The sequence below is a fragment of the Artemia franciscana genome, chromosome 7 (assembly GCF_032884065.1).
Source record: "Artemia franciscana chromosome 7, ASM3288406v1, whole genome shotgun sequence".
Classification (NCBI taxonomy): domain Eukaryota; kingdom Metazoa; phylum Arthropoda; class Branchiopoda; order Anostraca; family Artemiidae; genus Artemia; species Artemia franciscana.
Window position 1 is genome coordinate 8,714,166 of NC_088869.1, and position 18,918 is coordinate 8,733,083.

Consider the following 18,918-nt stretch of genomic DNA (forward strand, 5'->3'; position numbering starts at 1 on the left):
TGCTGAGGGGGATTTTAAACTAACTTGGAACACACTTGGTACATCCAGGTTATCAAAAGGGCATATCTGTAATATCTTAGGAGCAGCTAATTGTATTTACTTAATACTTTCAGGACTACCATTCCTACTACTACTGTAACTGCAACTGCTTGCAATTATGATAATGATTACTTACAACTGCTTCAACTTGTGACAGCAGCTGTGACAAGTTGCATCTGCAAATATTTGCAACTGTGAATATCAGTGACTGTTGCTGTGACTAAGGCTGCTTGTAATTACAACTTTGACAACTTACAACTACAATTTCTTGCAACTGCAACAACTTAGCCTACAACTGTAACTGTAACAACTTGTGACTGCAAATATAAATGTAACTTAACTGCCACTACAACAACTTGTAAATGTGAATGTCACAACTCATGGGTGCAACTACTACTACTTCTACAATTGTAAATATGACTAAAAATACTACTGCAAATTCTAACTAGGACTATTGAACTAAATAGGAAGAGTTTAACTCCATCCTGCTAGTCAAATGGCAGAGTGTATCCAGGTTATTAAAAATGCTTAACCCTCATAATAACTCATGTAATGAGGTATTAGGGACTAGCCAAGTACTGATGGTCTTACCCTAATAAAAAATGTTGTTAGTTTTTCTGTGATGTTGATGTCATGTTTGAGTAGTCTTAGACTCTTTTTGTAAAATGGTTTCAGGCAAATATGTTTTCTTAATGACATTTAACTATTAAGACTAAGGAAAATATAATTACCATTCTTGAGTCAGTTGCAACTGGGAATTGTTTCTTGCTAGACAGTTTTGATTTGAAACATGTTTTTAAACTATTGGCAACTATGGATTGGTTTACCTTTTACCCTTAAGGGCTCAAAATGGAATTTGCTCCAGAAACGATTATTGAACTATGAAAGGGAATAAGAGAAGGTATAAAGTGATCCATCCACTTTTATTCCAACTAACTTTTGTTGTAAACTGCAAAATTTACCAAAGCCCTTTGTGTTGCACATTACAAATGCAATACCTTGTGAATAACTAGTTATAAGGCTGAAATCTAAGGGGATTTCCAGTGTGATGTTGGACTAAATCCAAAACTACTATTTGCATCCAAACTGTCAAAAAGGCATACATAGGTGTATTTATATTCATCTATGGATCAGTTACAAGTACTAAGTTGAAATTTTCATTGAAAACTAAGGGGGATGTTGATAAAATCAAAAGACAATATATGAACTCAGGTAGACAAAACAGCCTATCTTCAATATTGCAAGAAGAGTTAAGGAAGGGTGCCCAGTTGAAACATTCAGATAATGTCAAGGGGGTTCTTGAACTTAAACGACAATATGTGCATTGCAGTTGTCAATGGGTGTAACAATAGGAATTAATACAAATAATTAGGTAGACTCCATCAATTTAAAGTCCCTACAGCCCAGGAAACTTATGTTTCTAAGATTCAAACCAATTAGAAACAATGTATTCTAAAATGTATTCACACAATTGTTCAATGTTTAGGGTGTGAACACTAGAGACAGGGCCCAATTAACTGAATAATTCTCTCTCAAGTGAATTTATGCAATATTATTTAATATACTATAAGCATTCCAGCAGTCAGGAATAGTTGTTGTACCACAATAGATTCAATATTTTATTACATCAAAAATTGTTTCTACTGACTGCTCTAGCAAAAGAACAATGGAAAATCATTTGCCACCAAAAGCAACTGCCTATCTATAAGCTGTCCACTAATGTATTTTAATTTACTAATTTTTCACTTTGTCTATTTCAACCACTACCCTGGACATCCTAAATGCTCAATATTGTCGATAATAATATCAAGACAAATCTCAATGTACAAATTAGCCTGATTTATTACAATTTTTCACTTATTCTAAGTTCCTCTAATTTAAACCAAATTATACACCAAAAAAGTGTTATTATTGCTATTTCCTGTATAGGAAGTCTATATTCATTGTACCAAGTTCTTATCCAAATTGGTTGTTTAAACGAGTATTTTATTTTTGTGTATCTTTAATTAGAATAGGTAATAAAAGTTCCATTGGCAAAAAAAATTCAAGTTGATCAAAATAGCATTTGTTTATACATGTTGTACAATACATAGTATGAGAAAATATTTTACAGTAAAAAAAAAGCATTACATATCAGCTTTGGAAGGGTAGAATAGGGTAAGAAGAAAAATATAGGAAGGTAAGAAGAATAGGGTAACTAGACAAAAGAAAACAATTCTGTTTTCATGCCCCATGCATTCATTTTTTGCAGCTCTATTTATGTTGAAAATTACACTCTGTAACTATAGCTTCACTCAGTGAATTGCAACTAGTAACTGTAATGATAAAATACAATAGTTTGAAACAAGAGATGTTAAACATTTGTTGAACATGATACTTTTACTTAATTTGTAACTGGATTGGTAAAATGCAATAGATTGAAGCATGAGGTGCTGAGCATTTGCCTAACCTCTGCAGACCAATTCACAGATCAATATGGATTTTAATTCACTCCAAAGTGCCAATTAAGGTAATTAATAAGGGTGAAATAGCATTAAAATGTTTTCTATTAATTTCACAAATTTTTTAGTCTGAATATTTTTACTTTTTATGTTGGCTACTCTTATTGGTGTCATTCTTGTCAACACACAGACCATTTTAATGCTGTTTTGAAACTCACAAAATACAAATCTTAAGAAATGCAATGATGCTGCACAATTCTATCTTAAATTCATCTTTTTATAATAAATAGTATTTTATATAATGGAAATTGATTCAAAACATAAATGAAAAATGGGAAATATACGAAAACGTGATTTGCTAATACTTGCTGCATATTATAAAGTAAGAATTTTGGTGAATTTGATAGTTAATAGAATATTGAGATTGCCAAAAAACATACATACCTTTAGCTTCAGAAACTTATCTATATTCAGTTATGTTAGTAAAAAAATTTACCCCCACATCTGTAATATACAAATATTTCACTTCTTTCCACATTTGAAAGAGGCTCAGAGAAAGCTGTAATGTTTAAAATTTAGGGGGGGACCTGTCCTTTTTTTATTCTAAAATGGAAATGCTAGAAAAAGCATTTTTGAATGAAAAACCATAAAAAGGTAATTGTCAAAATCTAGGGAGGAGAGATAACAAATCCTGGGGGCATGTGCCCAGTTTACACTACTGGAATAAGGTTGCTCTTAAGGAAAACACCAAAAAAGGTATTTTTTTTAACGAACAGGGGTAACTGCTCTCCTAACTTCCTCTCACCAAATTGGTGTCATTGCCCAAGAAAGACTTAAGGTTTTGGATGACAAAACTGCAATGTATTTACAGTATGCCCCATTACTTTTTAATTTAACCTCCTTGTTTTAATATAGGCTATTGATAAAATCTAAGTCATGCAAATGTCAGTTTATTATGACAAATAAAAAATAAACTATTTAAGGACAAATGCAGGAGAAAAAGAAACTTATTATGGGTTACAGGGCAGGATTTGTTTTTTGATCCCAATGCAAGGTAAGCATTTATTAACATGTTTAAAAAAATATTAAACATTAACAAATATATATATATATATATATATATATATATATATATATATATATATATATATATATATATATATAACAAAATATATGGCCTCTTTCCTCTTTATCTGCTCTTTAACAGCTAAATCATTGTAAAGGTTCTATTATACCACCAATAAAGTGGATTGTTTACCATTGGATATGTCAAAATCTTCTTAGCAAGTATGTGATTAGCTTGAATATTTTAACTATATACAACACTCACAAATCAAATATACTGATATACAACAGTGGAGACTAATCTTGGCCACACATAAAAGCTTGAGCCTAATCTTAGAAAATCTTGTCTTATCTTTGACACAGGATCATAAAGTTTGAACAATATATCTTAATCACAGACAACCTTGGGTCAGATCTAATCTAAGACAAGTGCTGTGAAACAAAATAATTGTACTTAAATAGAATAGAGTTTAGAGTTAACTTTGGTCTAAATTCAAATATTGAAAAACCAAATGTTTTTCAACTGGTCTATTCTAAACCATCTGCTAATCACAACTATTTAACCCTATACACATAATGTCCAAGATTAGGAGTCTCTCTGGCCAAGATTAGTCACTGGGCATTCTTACCCAAGGATAGCCTACATCTTTGATCATTAGGGGTAGGATATTGTTAATTTGCAACCAAAACGAATGTTATTTTTGGATTCAAAATGAAATCCTTATAATATATATGTCTTTTTCTTTAGCTACTGTAATAAATGTTCAAAAATTTCATAATTGTTTTTTTATATAGCCTATCCTATGGATAGGCTATGTGACACTGTTAATGATGGGAGAGGCTAGGGATAAATTGTCAGAAACCAGAAAAATTAGCAGTATAATAATGTTTCTCTTTTTATTCTAGTATGTCTTTTTCTGGAGATCTGATATTCTACAGTTTTGCCCAAGTTAGGCTATCCAAGATTGTAGTTGACCAACCTGAATTATCTTAATTTTCAGTTATCAGTTGCTATTTCTCTGCCTTTAGTTCTGAAAACTCAATTCCTGTTATTTGAGTTGAATTCTGAGCCATATCAATGTTTTTTTTCAAAATTTAGGAAATGTATTTGTAAATCTTTAAAACCTTATAAATTGGGATTGAGCAAAGTTGTGAAGCTGAAAACAATTTTGTTGAACTTCATTCAAGCAGAAGATCTATTTTGCAAGGTTTCACTTTTATTATAATAATAATAATAATTTATTTATGTCCTCTTTACATACAAAAGATGTACACAGAGGAGTATGGAAAGAAAACTGAAAAATATAAAAATTACACTTCTAATGAAAATTGGTAAATCATAGCTGTTTTTTTGCACATAACTCAAAAAACCATTCACAAAACATGACCTATAAATAATAACATAACTCATAAAATAGCACCCATAAACATAGCATATAAATATCTATTTTATTATAGAAATAATGAAAAAAGTGTTTTTCCATTAAATGAGACAATTAAGGGGAAAATTTATTCTATTTTCTCTAGACTGTCTAAGAAATCAGTCATATTGTTGATCTATTTTGACAGTAATATCAAATATTCCAAATTTTTGTATGACAATTAAGGGTATTGTATGACAATTATGAATTTTTTTTAGACAATTAAGGGGAAAATTTATTCTATTTTCTCCAGACTGTCTAAGAAATCAGTCATATTGTTGATCTATTTTGACAGTAATATCAAATATTCCAAATTTTTGTATGACAATTAAGGGTATTGTATGACAATTATGAATTTTTTTTAGACAATATAGGAGAAAATTTATTTTATTTTCTCTAGACTGTCTAAGAAATCAGTCATATTGTTGATCTATTTTGACAGTAATATCAAATATTCCAAATTTTTGTATGACAATTAAGGGTATTGTATGACAATTATGAATTTTTTTTAGACAATATAGGAGAAAATTTATTTTATTTTCTCTAGATTGTCTAAGAAATCAGTCATATTGTTGATCTATTTTGACAGTAATATCAAATATTCCAAATTTTTGTATGACAATTAAGGGTATTGTATGACAATTATGAATTTTTTTTAGACAATATAGGAGAAAATTTATTTTATTTTCTCTAGACTGTCTAAGAAATCAGTCATATTGTTGATCTATTTTGACAGTAATATCAAATATTCCAAATTTTTGTATGACAATTAAGGGTATTGTATGACAATTATGAATTTTTTTTAGACAATATAGGAGAAAATTTATTTTATTTTCTCTAGACTGTCTAAGAAATCAGTCATATTGTTGATCTATTTTGACAGTAATATCAAATATTCCAAATTTTTGTATGACAATTAAGGGTATTGTATGACAATTATGAATTTTTTTAGACAATATAGGAGAAAATTTATTTTATTTTCTCTAGACTGTCTAAGAAATCAGTCATATTGTTGATCTATTTTGACAGTAATATCAAATATTCCAAATTTTTGTATGACAATTAAGGGTATTGTATGACAATTATGAATTTTTTTTAGACAATATAGGAGAAAATTTATTTTATTTTCTCTAGACTGTCTAAGAAATCAGTCATATTGTTGATCTATTTTGACAGTAATATCAAATATTCCAAATTTTTGTATGACAATTAAGGGTATTGTATGACAATTATGAATTTTTTTTTAGACAATTAAGGAGAAAATTTATTTTATTTTCTCTAGACTGTCTAAGAAATCAGTCATATTGATGATACATTTTAACAGTAATAAAAAATACATGAGGTGCAAACACTGAATTAAAAATTATAGCAAGTGTTTGTTTATCAAAACAATCTTTCACCCTGACTAGTAGGCTATATGTTTTCCTAAGTTTTCCCAACATAGATGATAACACCCACTCCCATGTAGCTTTAACTGACAGACCAAAAGGCAACCCAAGGTAATTAATGGAATCTTTATTAATTATATTAAGTGATCCCACCCTAATTGAATGATGTTGGATATCACTTTTACTATTTGCCACTAGGATTTCTGTTTTAGATGGTTCAATCTCTAATCCTATCTCTCATAGATGTGAGTGTAATATATTAATTGTATTCTGCATTGATATTAAATTATCCAAGAACAACAAAATATCATCAATAAACAATAAGTGGCTAATGTCAATACCATTAATCATATATGGCCTGGTATGAACCATGTCATTATTAAATATAAAGGGGCTAAGAACTGACCCTTGTTTGACTCTACAATGTAAATAAATTCAGTCTGAAAGTTGTCCTCCCAAAAACTCACAGATGAATTACCATACCAGCCCACCAAACACTGCCCTATAAATGGGTTCACCCCACTACACAACAGTGACAAAAAAGCATGGCTATGCAACATAGGCCAACTATCAAATGCTTTTGAAATATTTTATAACACACATATTTTTGGAGGTCATTAGGTCGGGGCCCTCTAGTAGGAGAAGGAGTGAAGGTAGGTACTTCAAAATACCTTCCCAGGACATACTTTTGCCTGTAGACCCATCCCTGAAAGTTTCATTTTCCTAACCTAACCCATTTCTGAGATAGCATGAATTCAATCAACTAGAATTTTGCCAATAAATGTTATAGGTTAACTACTGTCAAAGCACTGTAGCTTATAGGCTACCCTTTAATTAACTTTGCTTGCTCAGAAACCATTGACAATTTACAAGTAGTCTTACTAGTTCACTCTTTCCACAGCTCAAAATTGATGTATAGCTTTCTAAGTAGGCCTTTTCCGATCTTTTTAAAAAGTCTAGACCCTTAAGCGTAATGTCTTGAGGGTCTCCAAGCCCCAATCCAATAAGAACAAGCATTGGCGAAATTTAAATTATTTCCAAAAGCAGCGCTACCTAGGATAAGAAATGGTGTGAAATATCAATAGAGACGCCGGTTTCTTATTCAATTCTAGTCTATGCATGGTTATTACTATTGATTTCACTCGTTATTACTACTGACTTTAAAGGTGAAAATAGTTGATCTATTTTCCCCTAAGCGTTTTGATTCTAAAGCAGCTGATTTTAAAAAGAAATTAAAAAATTAGATAAAGGTATGATTTTAAACTACTACTACTACTAATAACTCACTGCAGCACCAAGCCGCCTGAGGCCAACACAGCTACGCACGCTCCTCCTCCAACCTAATCTATTTAAAGCCTCCCTCTTTACACCCTCCCAGGAAGTTCCCATTTCCTTTAAATCCTTATTTATGACATCCTCCCAACCCAGACAAGGACGACCTGCTTTCCGTGTAGCCCCAGACGGTTGGCCAAAAAGGACAATCTTCGGTAATCTGTCATCCTTCATCCGTAGAACGTGGCCTAGCCATCTCAACCTTTCTTTCATTATAGCCCCAGAAAGCGGGATTGAACCACACTTTTCGTACAACCTACTGTTTGAAATACGGTCAGTCAGCCGGGTACCCAGAACAATCCGTAGGCAATTTCTCTGGAAAACATCTAGTAAATTTTCATCTGCTTTTCGGAGTGTCCATGCTTCAGAGCCATATTTGACCACTGTCATCACTGTAGCTTCCAATATTCTAATCTTGGTTTGTAGGCTTATCTTTCTATTCTTCCAAACTTTTTTTAACTGTGAAAAAACACCCTGAGCTTTAGCTATTCTACTTTTAACATCTTCACTGCTCCCACCATCTTTACTAATAATACTACCAAGGTAACTGAAGCTCCCAACCTGATCAATCTTTTCGTTACCTAAGGTATAAAAAAATAAAGATAAAATAAATTTTTTAGATATTGATGTCCAACTATCCACTAAATATTAAATTCTTTAGCGCTGAAGAAAACCTCTGAAGGTTTGCGGTCGCGCAAAAGCCCAGGTAACTACTTACCAATCAATTCAACTATTTGCTTAAAACTTAACTATTTAAATCTATTATAAATAAACAAAAAAATGAACTATGACCTATATATATATATATATATATATATATATATATATATATATATATATATATATATATATATATATATATATATATATATATATATATATATATATATATATATATATGTTGAGCTGATTAGGCACTGTTCGAACTGATTAGAAACTGTTGGCACTGATTAGGCGTGGGGTTGCAATTGATTTTGTCGCTCCGCTGTTTTATATGTATCGTCATCTAAAGGTATGCCTGGAAATTGAAGGGTCAATCTTCCCGGTTGATATCCCTGTGTATGTAAATATTAAACAGGGCGCAATTACGTCACCGATGGGTTTAATAATGCCACACTACCAGCTCAGGATAGCATACCGATTTCGTATATTGTAAAAGCGACTAACGAGTCAGTATTATGTTATGCAGATGACTTGCTAAAATTGAGTCGGTCAGTGTCTAGTCTATTGGAGAGCTTTAATGTTATTTCAAGTGAATTTAGAAATATTGGTTTGAACCTTAACACTGGGAAATCCCAAGTTCTTCTGTTTAATTGCCCGTCTGAGCTGGCTTCAACTTCAGTGAATCTTGGTGGAGCATCCGTTGCCCCGTTTCAAGAGCTTATTTACCAAGATCTACCTATTGGAGATTCAATATCTTCAACAAGAAAGTTATTGGTGGCTAGAACTGAAAAGAAAATCCGGGCTGCTTATGCTTCTTTAGTGCCGTCGAAAACAAATATGACAAAAAGCTCCTCGCGAAAATCTATAATGCTGTTGTTCTTCCCCATGTTTTGTGCTGCTTAAATTTTTGCCTTATTTAGTGCTGAATCCATTTTACCACCCATCCTGTTTCGACCTTGAATATTGATAGACCATTTTATTGTAAGAATATTACTGTGCTATATTTTGTTTTAACTTCCTGCTTGTTCAAATAAACAAATTATGGGTTGTGATTTGTTGTCTAAAAAATACAAATACACATAGGATGTCAAAAATCAACGGAACCAGATTTGTTTCCGTTTGTGGTTCTCCTGGCTGCAAAATTTCAATTGATGTGTCTTCATTACCAAAATTTTTTTAAGCAGATCAACATAAAAATAATATTTCACAGTAAGAGTTAAGCCACATTTTTTTCAAACATGTCCTTCATAAGCTCTCCGTGGTCCCCCTGTACGAAACCTACTTGATCCCCCTCCACCACTATTCTCTCAAAGCCCCGGCTGGTCGAGTAATGTGTTGATTTTCACCCGTAGCCGCACCTGAGATATTACATATACGCCCTTTTGACAACCTGGATGGAAATAATGCCTTTTCCCTTGTTTCAACATCCTCCTGAGCATTCCTTGAAAGCATCAACTTGATACCCTTAGCCATTTCTAAGACTTTGGAGATGCGTCATTTTGGCAGGTTGGATGCACAGAGTGTGTTTATTTTCTGGATTCACTCCCTGAAAGTTTCACCTTAAGACCCTTAGCTGTTCCTGATAGTTCCTAAGAGACGTCTTTGAGTGTCAGTTTCTATTAACCAGGTTCATTCTTTACTTTTCTTATCGTGGTTGCAGCAGTAGCTGTCATCAGTAAAGGTTGAGTCTTAGGCCATAGTAACCCAAAATTAATTATTTCGAAAACATCTCGTATAGCACTGATTTGTCCTCTTTTCTTCCGTTTTTTTCTCTGCTAATAGCGGGATACCGGAACATCATATACAAGGCCGTATTCAGGGGGCGGGGTTAGGGGTTTATAGCCCCCCCCCCGAAATGTTTGTTCGAATTGTAAAAAACCTAACAAAAATTAATATAAACGAATTTTGATTCGTTCTTTAAAGTTTTTTGTACCCCCCCCCCCCCCAAACAAAAAAAAACTAATTTAAGATAAAAGTCGAAGGCATCGACCGAGTCCGTTGACTTTGAATTAAAATCAAGCAGTTGTGGGCATCAGACCATGGCTATTTGTAGAAAAAGCCAAGACAAATATTCCGATTGAGTAAGAGGCAAATCTGGTATTAACCCTCTTATTAGGATTGTATAAAAATGATGTTATTTCATTTGTTAATAGATAAGTGTATCTATTATCCGTCCATGCGTCAACCCTAGGGCAGAAGAACTAAGGTACAAAAAATATGGAGCTGAAATATTCGGATTTTTTTTTATTAATTAATGTTTTGCTGTAAGGGTGGGAATGGGGGGAGGGAAAGGATGGGGGAATGGGGAGTTGAATATTGACGTGTGATGGATACTGGGTTTGTTATTATAATTTTTCTTTTATATATTTATTTATCTGTTATTATATTATATTATTTATAGCTTCTTTTATTATTTTATAGCTTCTGGGGACATGATTTCTTCTGTGGACCTATTCCCGAAAGTTCCATTTTCCTTACCTAACCACTTTCAAAGATAGCAAGAAGTAGCTAAACTAAAATTTTACTTGAATTTGTTCTTCACACTTAAAATATTTACATTTTAATGGAATAAATGTTAAAGATTAAATACTCACAAGGTATTGTGATTTATTTTATGCCCTACAATTATCTATGCTTGTTCAGAAACCATTGACAATTTATACGTAGTTTTACAAGTTCATTTTTTAAAAACGACTGATATTAATAACCACATTTCCTAAGTTAAATTCCTTGAAATTAAGGAATAGCCTAGAGTGTCATTACAAGCTGAATCCTACAAGCTGTGAGTGCATTGCTGCTAATCCTCCGTCTACTCACAAAAGATGTAATAAAAGAGCTGTAAGTAGAAAAATGGAAACAACCAAGGAGATCATCTTAAATTTTATGTTTCCTGTCAAACATACAATTATCCGAAAAGCCTAACAATTATCCTAATTACTAGCCTAACCCCATGATTAGGTCCCTAGTAAAGTTTTCGTTACTTAACGAAATAATACAGCTTTCACAGCAAAATCACTTATAGTACCGCGAGATAGAGAAGAAAGAAAAAACTAAAGGCGTAGAAAAACACAAAAATATCTAATCGGTAAAATATAATCTAAATAAAATATATAACAATATATATTTCACTTCTAATCATAGCTTTACCTTATTCACAAGCCAAACTGGGGAAACGAAATTGAAAAAAACTATTCAAAGATGAAAGAGATAATAGAATGAACAGCTCTTGCAACTAAAATTAGAATTGTTTATTGACATATTAGGACAATTAAATATCATAAATGTTACAGTATTAAATCAATTTGAAACATAGTAAGATTCATCATAGATGTTTAACAAGGACGAGCCAGTTCTGAAGATTACTAGTACCTAGAAATAAGCTTAGTTATAAATTTAGGAGGTAAATTGAAATAAACTAAAATAAAAACGTATACAAAAAATCAGAATATTCTTTAAGAAGGACAAATTATGCAAAAAAAATCCCAGGCAAGGTTAGCTGCTCTGGGTCGATGTAAATGTTTGAAGCACCTTCACTGACTAGCCTTAGTTAGGCTAGTGTCCCCAGTATTGGGGAATATTTTTTCCTCAACACTCAAAGACATTGTTTCAAATATCTTCCAAATACCGGCTAAATTGAATTAAGAACATCAAGACGGATTAGATATATTATGGATGGTAGATGTGCATGATGGCAATAGAAACAATATTTGCAAATTTACACCAGGAGTTCTAGCATCTCCTGGTTAAAAGCCTCTCATTCATTCTGTAAAAGTCCGACGTCTGATGTCGAGGCCTGGAGAAATGTTCCAGCTATTCTGACGCAAAGACAATAGATTAAAGCTGAAACATCGGTCACTATGACCTGCCCTGGCTATATCCTGCTACAGATGTTTACTCTGATATGGGTCAGATAAGTCTCTCACAAATATTTAACTGGGAAATCTCAGGCTCCCAGTTTCAACCTTCAGAAGTTCCATCCCGAAATCTTTTTTTCAATACGAATTGATGTTGAGTTTAGTAGAAGGTCTGACCTTGAATCCTTGTTTACATCAGTAGTGTCCAATAGAAGGAAAGTTTACTCTCTTGTCATTGATCTGAAAAGCCAGTTTGTCAGTGATTTTGACAGCAAGGAAGCGTAGAGCCCAATTAGATACCAGCTTGGTCCCAGGAACAGCCTCCAGAAACACCACTCCCAAATCCTTTCTTCAGTACGTTGGTCAATGTTCTATAGCGTTCAAATTGTCAACTTTGTTTCACAGCATAAATTATTGGTCAGTCAAAACAGCATAGTCCGATCTCAGCTTGATCCTAGTCATTGAAATTTTTCCGCTTTGAATCGCCAGCCAAATTCAGTTACATCTTTCAAATACCCATCCCTCCTTTTTGGCTATTAACACCAATCATCTCCCCAAAAAACTGCATTTGTATTTTTCTTCTCTTTTCTCTTTGCTCCTTGTAAGCGGATTAAGCGTTTCTTTCTTAAATTGTTTTATTTTTTCTTATCCTTTATCAATGTTTAAAGTTTACACAGCTCAAACTTTGCTTAGTTTACACAGCTCAAACTCAGCCTAATGTTTTTATTGTTCTGAAATTTGAAAAATTCTTTAACCCCAATAAATGAAAGAATAAAATAAATGAAATAATGAAATTATGAAATAATGAAATAATGAATGAATAAATGAAAGAAAGAATCTTGTATCACTATTCAGGACGGAAGAAGAGTAAAACAGATATAATAGCTGAGACAACGGAAAACTGGAACAGAGCATTAAAATTTCGCGTAACTGCTACAATGTGCCAGCTCAAAAACTACCCATCAAACTCAAACATGCTGAGACACAAAGCGAAAAACGGTTCCGTGGGTATAAATTCTGCTGTTGAATCATCTTGTTTTTAAGAAAAATGATGAACCAAGTATTTCGCAATTGTACATTTCTCACACTAAATTGTCATTACAAGGAAATTTAGTTTTTTTTTTTTTTTTTTTTTTTTTTTTTTTTTTTTTTTTTTTTTTTTTTTTTTTTTTTTTTTTTTTTTTTTTTTTTTTTTTTTTTTTAATTGAGACATGTACACTGTCATATCTTGGCGTGTCTTATCTTTCGTTTTGATGCATAAAATTCTCATTCATTATTATTAAGCAAAGAGGAACAAGTTTTTTAAATGTAGGGGGCGGGGGGGGGGGGGTAATCAAGTTGTATCCTTTTCAGTTTCTTAAAAAAAAACTATCAGAAAAGGCATTTTCCAATGAGAGAACCAAAACCATATTTTTTCAATATCTTGGGGGAGGAGAGAGGGAGGATAAAGGGTGCAAATATATTTACAAATATTTTTAACAGTTTTAAGAAAATACTTACTTATAATGTTTTCTTGTCCGGTTGCTTATCTGAATTTCTTGCAAACGAAATTACGTAATTCATTGGTTTTACCCCATTTAAGGACGCTAGTGCCAAATTAGCCTCTCTGAAAGAAAGAATTAAAAATCAACTTTAGATATACGAAATAAATACGTTGAAGTCCATAAAACATACCATATTAGAGATTATTATCAAATGAAAATAGCGTTTATAGATTTCCGAGTTTCATACCCAGGGCTGCCACAGGTTCAAAAAGTCAAAAATAGGGTCTTTTATGGCGGAAAAAGGGACTATCCTGACACCAAAAAAAGTACGGGAAAAGTAAGGGACATATCATACTCGATATGCAAATCGATCACTCGTAAATGTGAAAACAGGGCGGTCAGCAATGAAGCGTCATAATCTTCTGGAAAGACTAGGGTAATAACAAGATGATCCGGCACCTTGGCTTTCCACATGGATTCTCTCAGGTTTCTTTTTTTTCCTGATTTTCAACTATGAAGGAACAAAATTTTGAAATAATACACAGGCAACTACTTTGATAAGGATAAAAAAGGATAAAGATCCTCCAGAACCAGTGTTGGTGCATAGGGCGTCGAATCGACATTTCAGTTCCTTGGCCTTTTTTAAAAGGCAAGTGGAAACCTTGTCGTCCAACCTTGCTGCGGCTGGCACCGAACCCCTGGCCCCGTACTGCTAAGCAGAGCATCAACCCACTGCGCTACAACAGGGTAGCTACTTTGGTTAATTACTAGAAAACCATCACAAGACCGTAACATTTCAAAACCTTATGTTTATTGGGTGTTTCTGGCTTTTGATTTCCTACCTTTAGATCTTCAAAAGTGTTGTTATCAGCAACTTACTTTCTTCCTGCATACAAGTAAATGAGTAAATGATAAATAAATGAGTAAATGAGTAATGAGTAAATAAATGAGTAAATAATAAGTAAATGAGCAGCTGCTGATTTTTCTGTTATGCATGCAACAAAAGCGATCCACCCAACATGGTTTGAGCGAGCTGAACTTAAATCAAGTCTATCTTCTCGATGCCCATTTTAAGCTGAAATTCTTCAAACATCTTGTCAGTAACTTACCCCTTATACCCAGCGGCTTATTTTTTCTTGTAATGGCTTTTTAAGAGCCTCTATTCTTTGCTTACTGGAAAAGAGTTCAGCGAGCATTTGCTTTTCTTTTTCTGCAAGCTTCCATATTTTTTATTCATCGCTCTTTATTCCAGCTCTTTCTGGTTCTCGATGTTTTAGTTGATGATGGGGATAGTACTTTACTGCTTAATAAAGTGGCCTGTCCATGTCCTACTTGTTTTGACACCCATTTGCAAAAAAAGTTCGAGCACAAGACTTGAACTACAAATTTCACGCTTCGTAGTCTAGGTTCAGAGCAATGCGATGAGGCGTTACATCAGAGGAATATAATACCACCTAAAGGCATGGGGATGAAAAAATAGAGAAATAATTATGTTTTCAGTGTTTTTGGTTTTGAAGAGGGGACTATAAGCCTTTAATGAGGGGTATCCGACCATGGCAATTCCAGTGCTGTACTTTTAAACTCAAGGCCATTTTCGAGAAGTTTCAGGCTTTTTTTTTCAAAAGAAAAATTTCGAGGCTACAAATTAATGTTGAGCTAAAAGTGAATAACAGTTACTACTTCTGAATTTCTTTTCGTTGAGCAATTTTTGGCATTAATTTTTTCAACCATTTCTTTTTCGGTTACTATGGCCCAAGGACTGTTCTTTACTAGGTTGCAGCTACCATTGCAAGAATGACATAAGGATTAAGCACGCAATTTTTCGAAATTAATGGCTACTTTGGTGAAGTTCCTAGTCCATTAAGAGCGAGCACAGAAAAAATGTCGAATCTCCGGAAAATAAATTAAAAAAAAAAAAAAATGCGCGGCAGCTTAAGTGACTCAAGAGGCAAAGGACATCAAATCTCTTTCAAATCGTCTATCATTATAAAGAAGACCTGGATATTGTAGTCTTGAAACCATTCTGCAGTTTTCAGGACAGTAATAGCCACTAAAAATAGTTCGTAGCAGAAGTAGCACATGGCTTAAGCTTGCAAAAAGGGACTTCTATGGACTCGAGAGGTATTTTCGGGACTTCTAGGGATCTTCTCCAGTTTTAGGGACTTTAGGGACTCTGTGGCAGCCCTGCATACCGGATATTAGGATATTGGTCATGGATTGTTTTTTTTGGGGGGGAGGGGGTACCTAAGGGCAAAAGAAAAAAATTATTTTGGTATATATTCCAAACTTTCCATGAATAGTACTTAAGATTAACATTCAGGGCAAGTTTAGTGTCTAGCCTCCAATCTTTGGAGGAATATATCTTGATTAAGCATATCAGTGATAATGGGATTGGAGCCCCTCTTATTGCTGAAAACATAGTTTTTAACGGGAAAAGTGGATTCTTAGATATAAAAGTATGGTAATAAAAACTTAAATTTTGATATGCTAGGTACTTTCACACTGCGCCAAGAACGCTGAATACCGATATACCGATTCGTCTCTGTATACTGATCTGTATACCGATTAGTCTTGCATTATCTCTGGTCTTCAGCTTTAAAGAAAAATCTAAATGACTCGTGATCTGAGAGAAAAATTACCCTATTTCTCCGAGAAAAACAAGTATAAGGATTTTGAATCTCTATATCGGCCGCTCCAATCATTAGTTAATACGATTATATTAATTTAAATTCATTAATTTAGTGAAAACAAATAAGCAAGATGGGATAGTTTTGTTCATGGCAGAATTTTGCTCTCAGAAGAAGCGCGGGTGTGTCAGAATAGAAATGGATTTGCTGTTGATAATCAAACAGTTCATGGTAAAAAGCTGTAAGTAAGAAGCAACTCCGGCCAATTGTAACCAAAACTGTAAAAAAAGGAAATTTCAATAAGAGTTAAAGCATGAAAAAAAATTGGCTATTTATGTTGGTTCCAAATATTAAAATTCAATAAATTCCATGTTACCAATCAAAAACAAACCTAGGAAAATTTACGTGAAATTCAAAAAATGGCGAAATACCTCTTTGAGGTTAAGCGATCTTAGTGAAAACCAACCGCACCTTTGGATTCACCACATAAGACAACCCACCCACAGAGGTTTCACGCTCCTACGTTCAAAAATGAGAAATTATGCAAAGTTTTTTCCTGAAGAAAGATCGCCGAAAGGTGTTTTTTTTTTCCAAAGGTGATTGCAACGCATCAAAGGCACAAGAGGGTCAGGAGATGACTCTCATAGAACTTTTCACTACTCACTGCTTCTTTTCCAATTTCTGAAACTCATCCTTGTTTTATTTCTAATATATATATATCGTTTGGATTTTCCTCACAATTTGGGACAAAACTCGTTTGGAGGGTTCCAAAGACTTCCGTCAAGTCTTTGGGTCCTACTGATTATGTCCACGGGCCTTCCTGTGACGAGTGGTATCTGGCTACCAGCTCAGAAGTATTTGTGGTATTCAGCGAAATAGGGCTGCCAAAGTTAAATTTGACTCCTGCCGAAATCTAGACTGATTGTTCCTACATTTCAATTAAATAGTAGTTTTGTTTTTTTTAGCAAAAGATATAGAGCCCTTTCTTACCTAGGTGATGAAAAATGGATAATTGCACACCTTGTAGTGCTGTTCCACTTTTTGGGTAAAAAATGAAAGCCAGTAACTTTCCCAAATCTTGAAAAATGGAGACGAACCGTTTCCTAAAACAAGAAATAATGTCCAACATAAACTAAGATACATATTTCTAAATACAGATAAAATTAAAACACATAAAAGATATTATATATATATATATATATATATATATATATATATATATATATATATATATATATATATATATATATAAAACTTCGACATATAAATGAATGAGCTTCTTTGATTCAATGGAAAACATTATTTTTGTCTCCTGAGAACCAATATTAATATTTATTACATTTTTTTTTGTCCTTTCAAATTTGTTTCCGGAATTTTTCAATCAACCACAGTTTGTTTTTATAACAATTTGGATTATTTTTTTTTGAAAATTTTTTTTTGTTCATTTGTCCATTATGAAATAAATAATACTCCTATAGCTAGCCCAGGCACGAACAAACGTGTACAGACAGGTAAAACGTGATCTAGGTTAAAATCCATTCATTAACACGTCGTTAGCTGTGAGGATGTACTTGTATTTCTGGATTGTTGTATATTACATACAAATGTATTTTTTCTTAATTTGTTGTTAGTCAAAAAATGCCTAGACTTTGTTAAAGTCAAACGAGGGTCTGGGCTCCACATATTTATTATTTATCAAGCAGTAGACTTCTTACTGCATGGAAGAACGACAAACGCCACATGACATTTGCTACCACTACGACTAGGAGGGGACCCAAAGATCAATTCTCTGACGGTTATGTCTGCTTAACAGATATTAAAGGGACTGTGCCAAAATCATTAATAGTTAAATATCATATTTGGCTGTCAAAAACCAAATTTAACCACTGCAGGACGTGTGGCTTCCATCTTTCAACAATGAACAAACAAATTTAACACTCATTTGTTTTATTTCCCATATCTCCTATGTTTTATACGGCTATTATTTCTTAAAGCTTGAATTTAAATGAATTTAAAATATAAATCAGTAAACAAACGATTTAAATATGTGTTACCTGCTCCCATTCCTTGGCAATGTTTCTTATAAATAAGACATCTTGCTGAACACCATTCGACCTGCAAATAAATACAACAAATAACATAATTATTTTCCTAATAAAACTATTAAGCAAGAATAAAATATGAGAAACTTAGCTTGCTATAAGTTACACGAGTTTTGATTAAAAATTTTGCATTTTATTCTTTTATGGCACAAATTCCTAAGGCATACAAGCTAAAAGTAAAATTTTGAAGATAGTTTTAAAGCTAACCTATAAAGTTAGCATTAAATATTAAATTAATAGCATCATACATGATTTAATAAATAGCATCATTATAAGAAAGAGAGCTCATTTGGCCTCAATCTCGAAAAGTCAATCTGGAACGATAAAAAAAAACCATTGTGATTTCAGACAGCCATTATTTTTACTCTTGTTACTCCTGTGAAGCAACCTATTGCTATTCTTGTGAAGGAAAAACTTCTTGTGAAGAAATTAATATTTTACGTTAATACTAAAACAGGACAAAAAAAAGCAAATTTTATTTCTAACTAAAACCCTTTAAATG

General features: G+C 32.9%; 2 protein-coding genes across 2 annotated transcripts in view; both read right to left on the reverse strand.

The window, feature by feature from the left end:
* LOC136028808 (diphthine methyl ester synthase-like) overlaps positions 1-7,415 on the reverse strand; it is a 29,890-nt gene extending 22,475 nt beyond the window's left edge. Inside the window, exon 1 of the mRNA XM_065706714.1 lies at positions 7,237-7,415. Within this exon, the coding sequence (XP_065562786.1) occupies positions 7,237-7,371 (135 nt within the window). The 5' untranslated portion in view covers positions 7,372-7,415. The remainder of the gene's footprint in view (positions 1-7,236) is intronic.
* A 4,009-nt stretch (positions 7,416-11,424) lies between these two features.
* The window catches only part of LOC136028810 (uncharacterized), an 83,981-nt gene continuing 76,487 nt past the window's right edge, over positions 11,425-18,918 (reverse strand). Inside the window, exons 3-6 of the mRNA XM_065706718.1 lie at positions 18,369-18,429; positions 17,305-17,417; positions 13,704-13,809; positions 11,425-11,718 (exon numbers count right to left, since the gene is read on the reverse strand). Coding sequence (XP_065562790.1) covers positions 13,704-13,809; positions 17,305-17,417; positions 18,369-18,429 — 280 coding nt within the window. The 3' untranslated portion in view covers positions 11,425-11,718. The remainder of the gene's footprint in view (positions 11,719-13,703; positions 13,810-17,304; positions 17,418-18,368; positions 18,430-18,918) is intronic.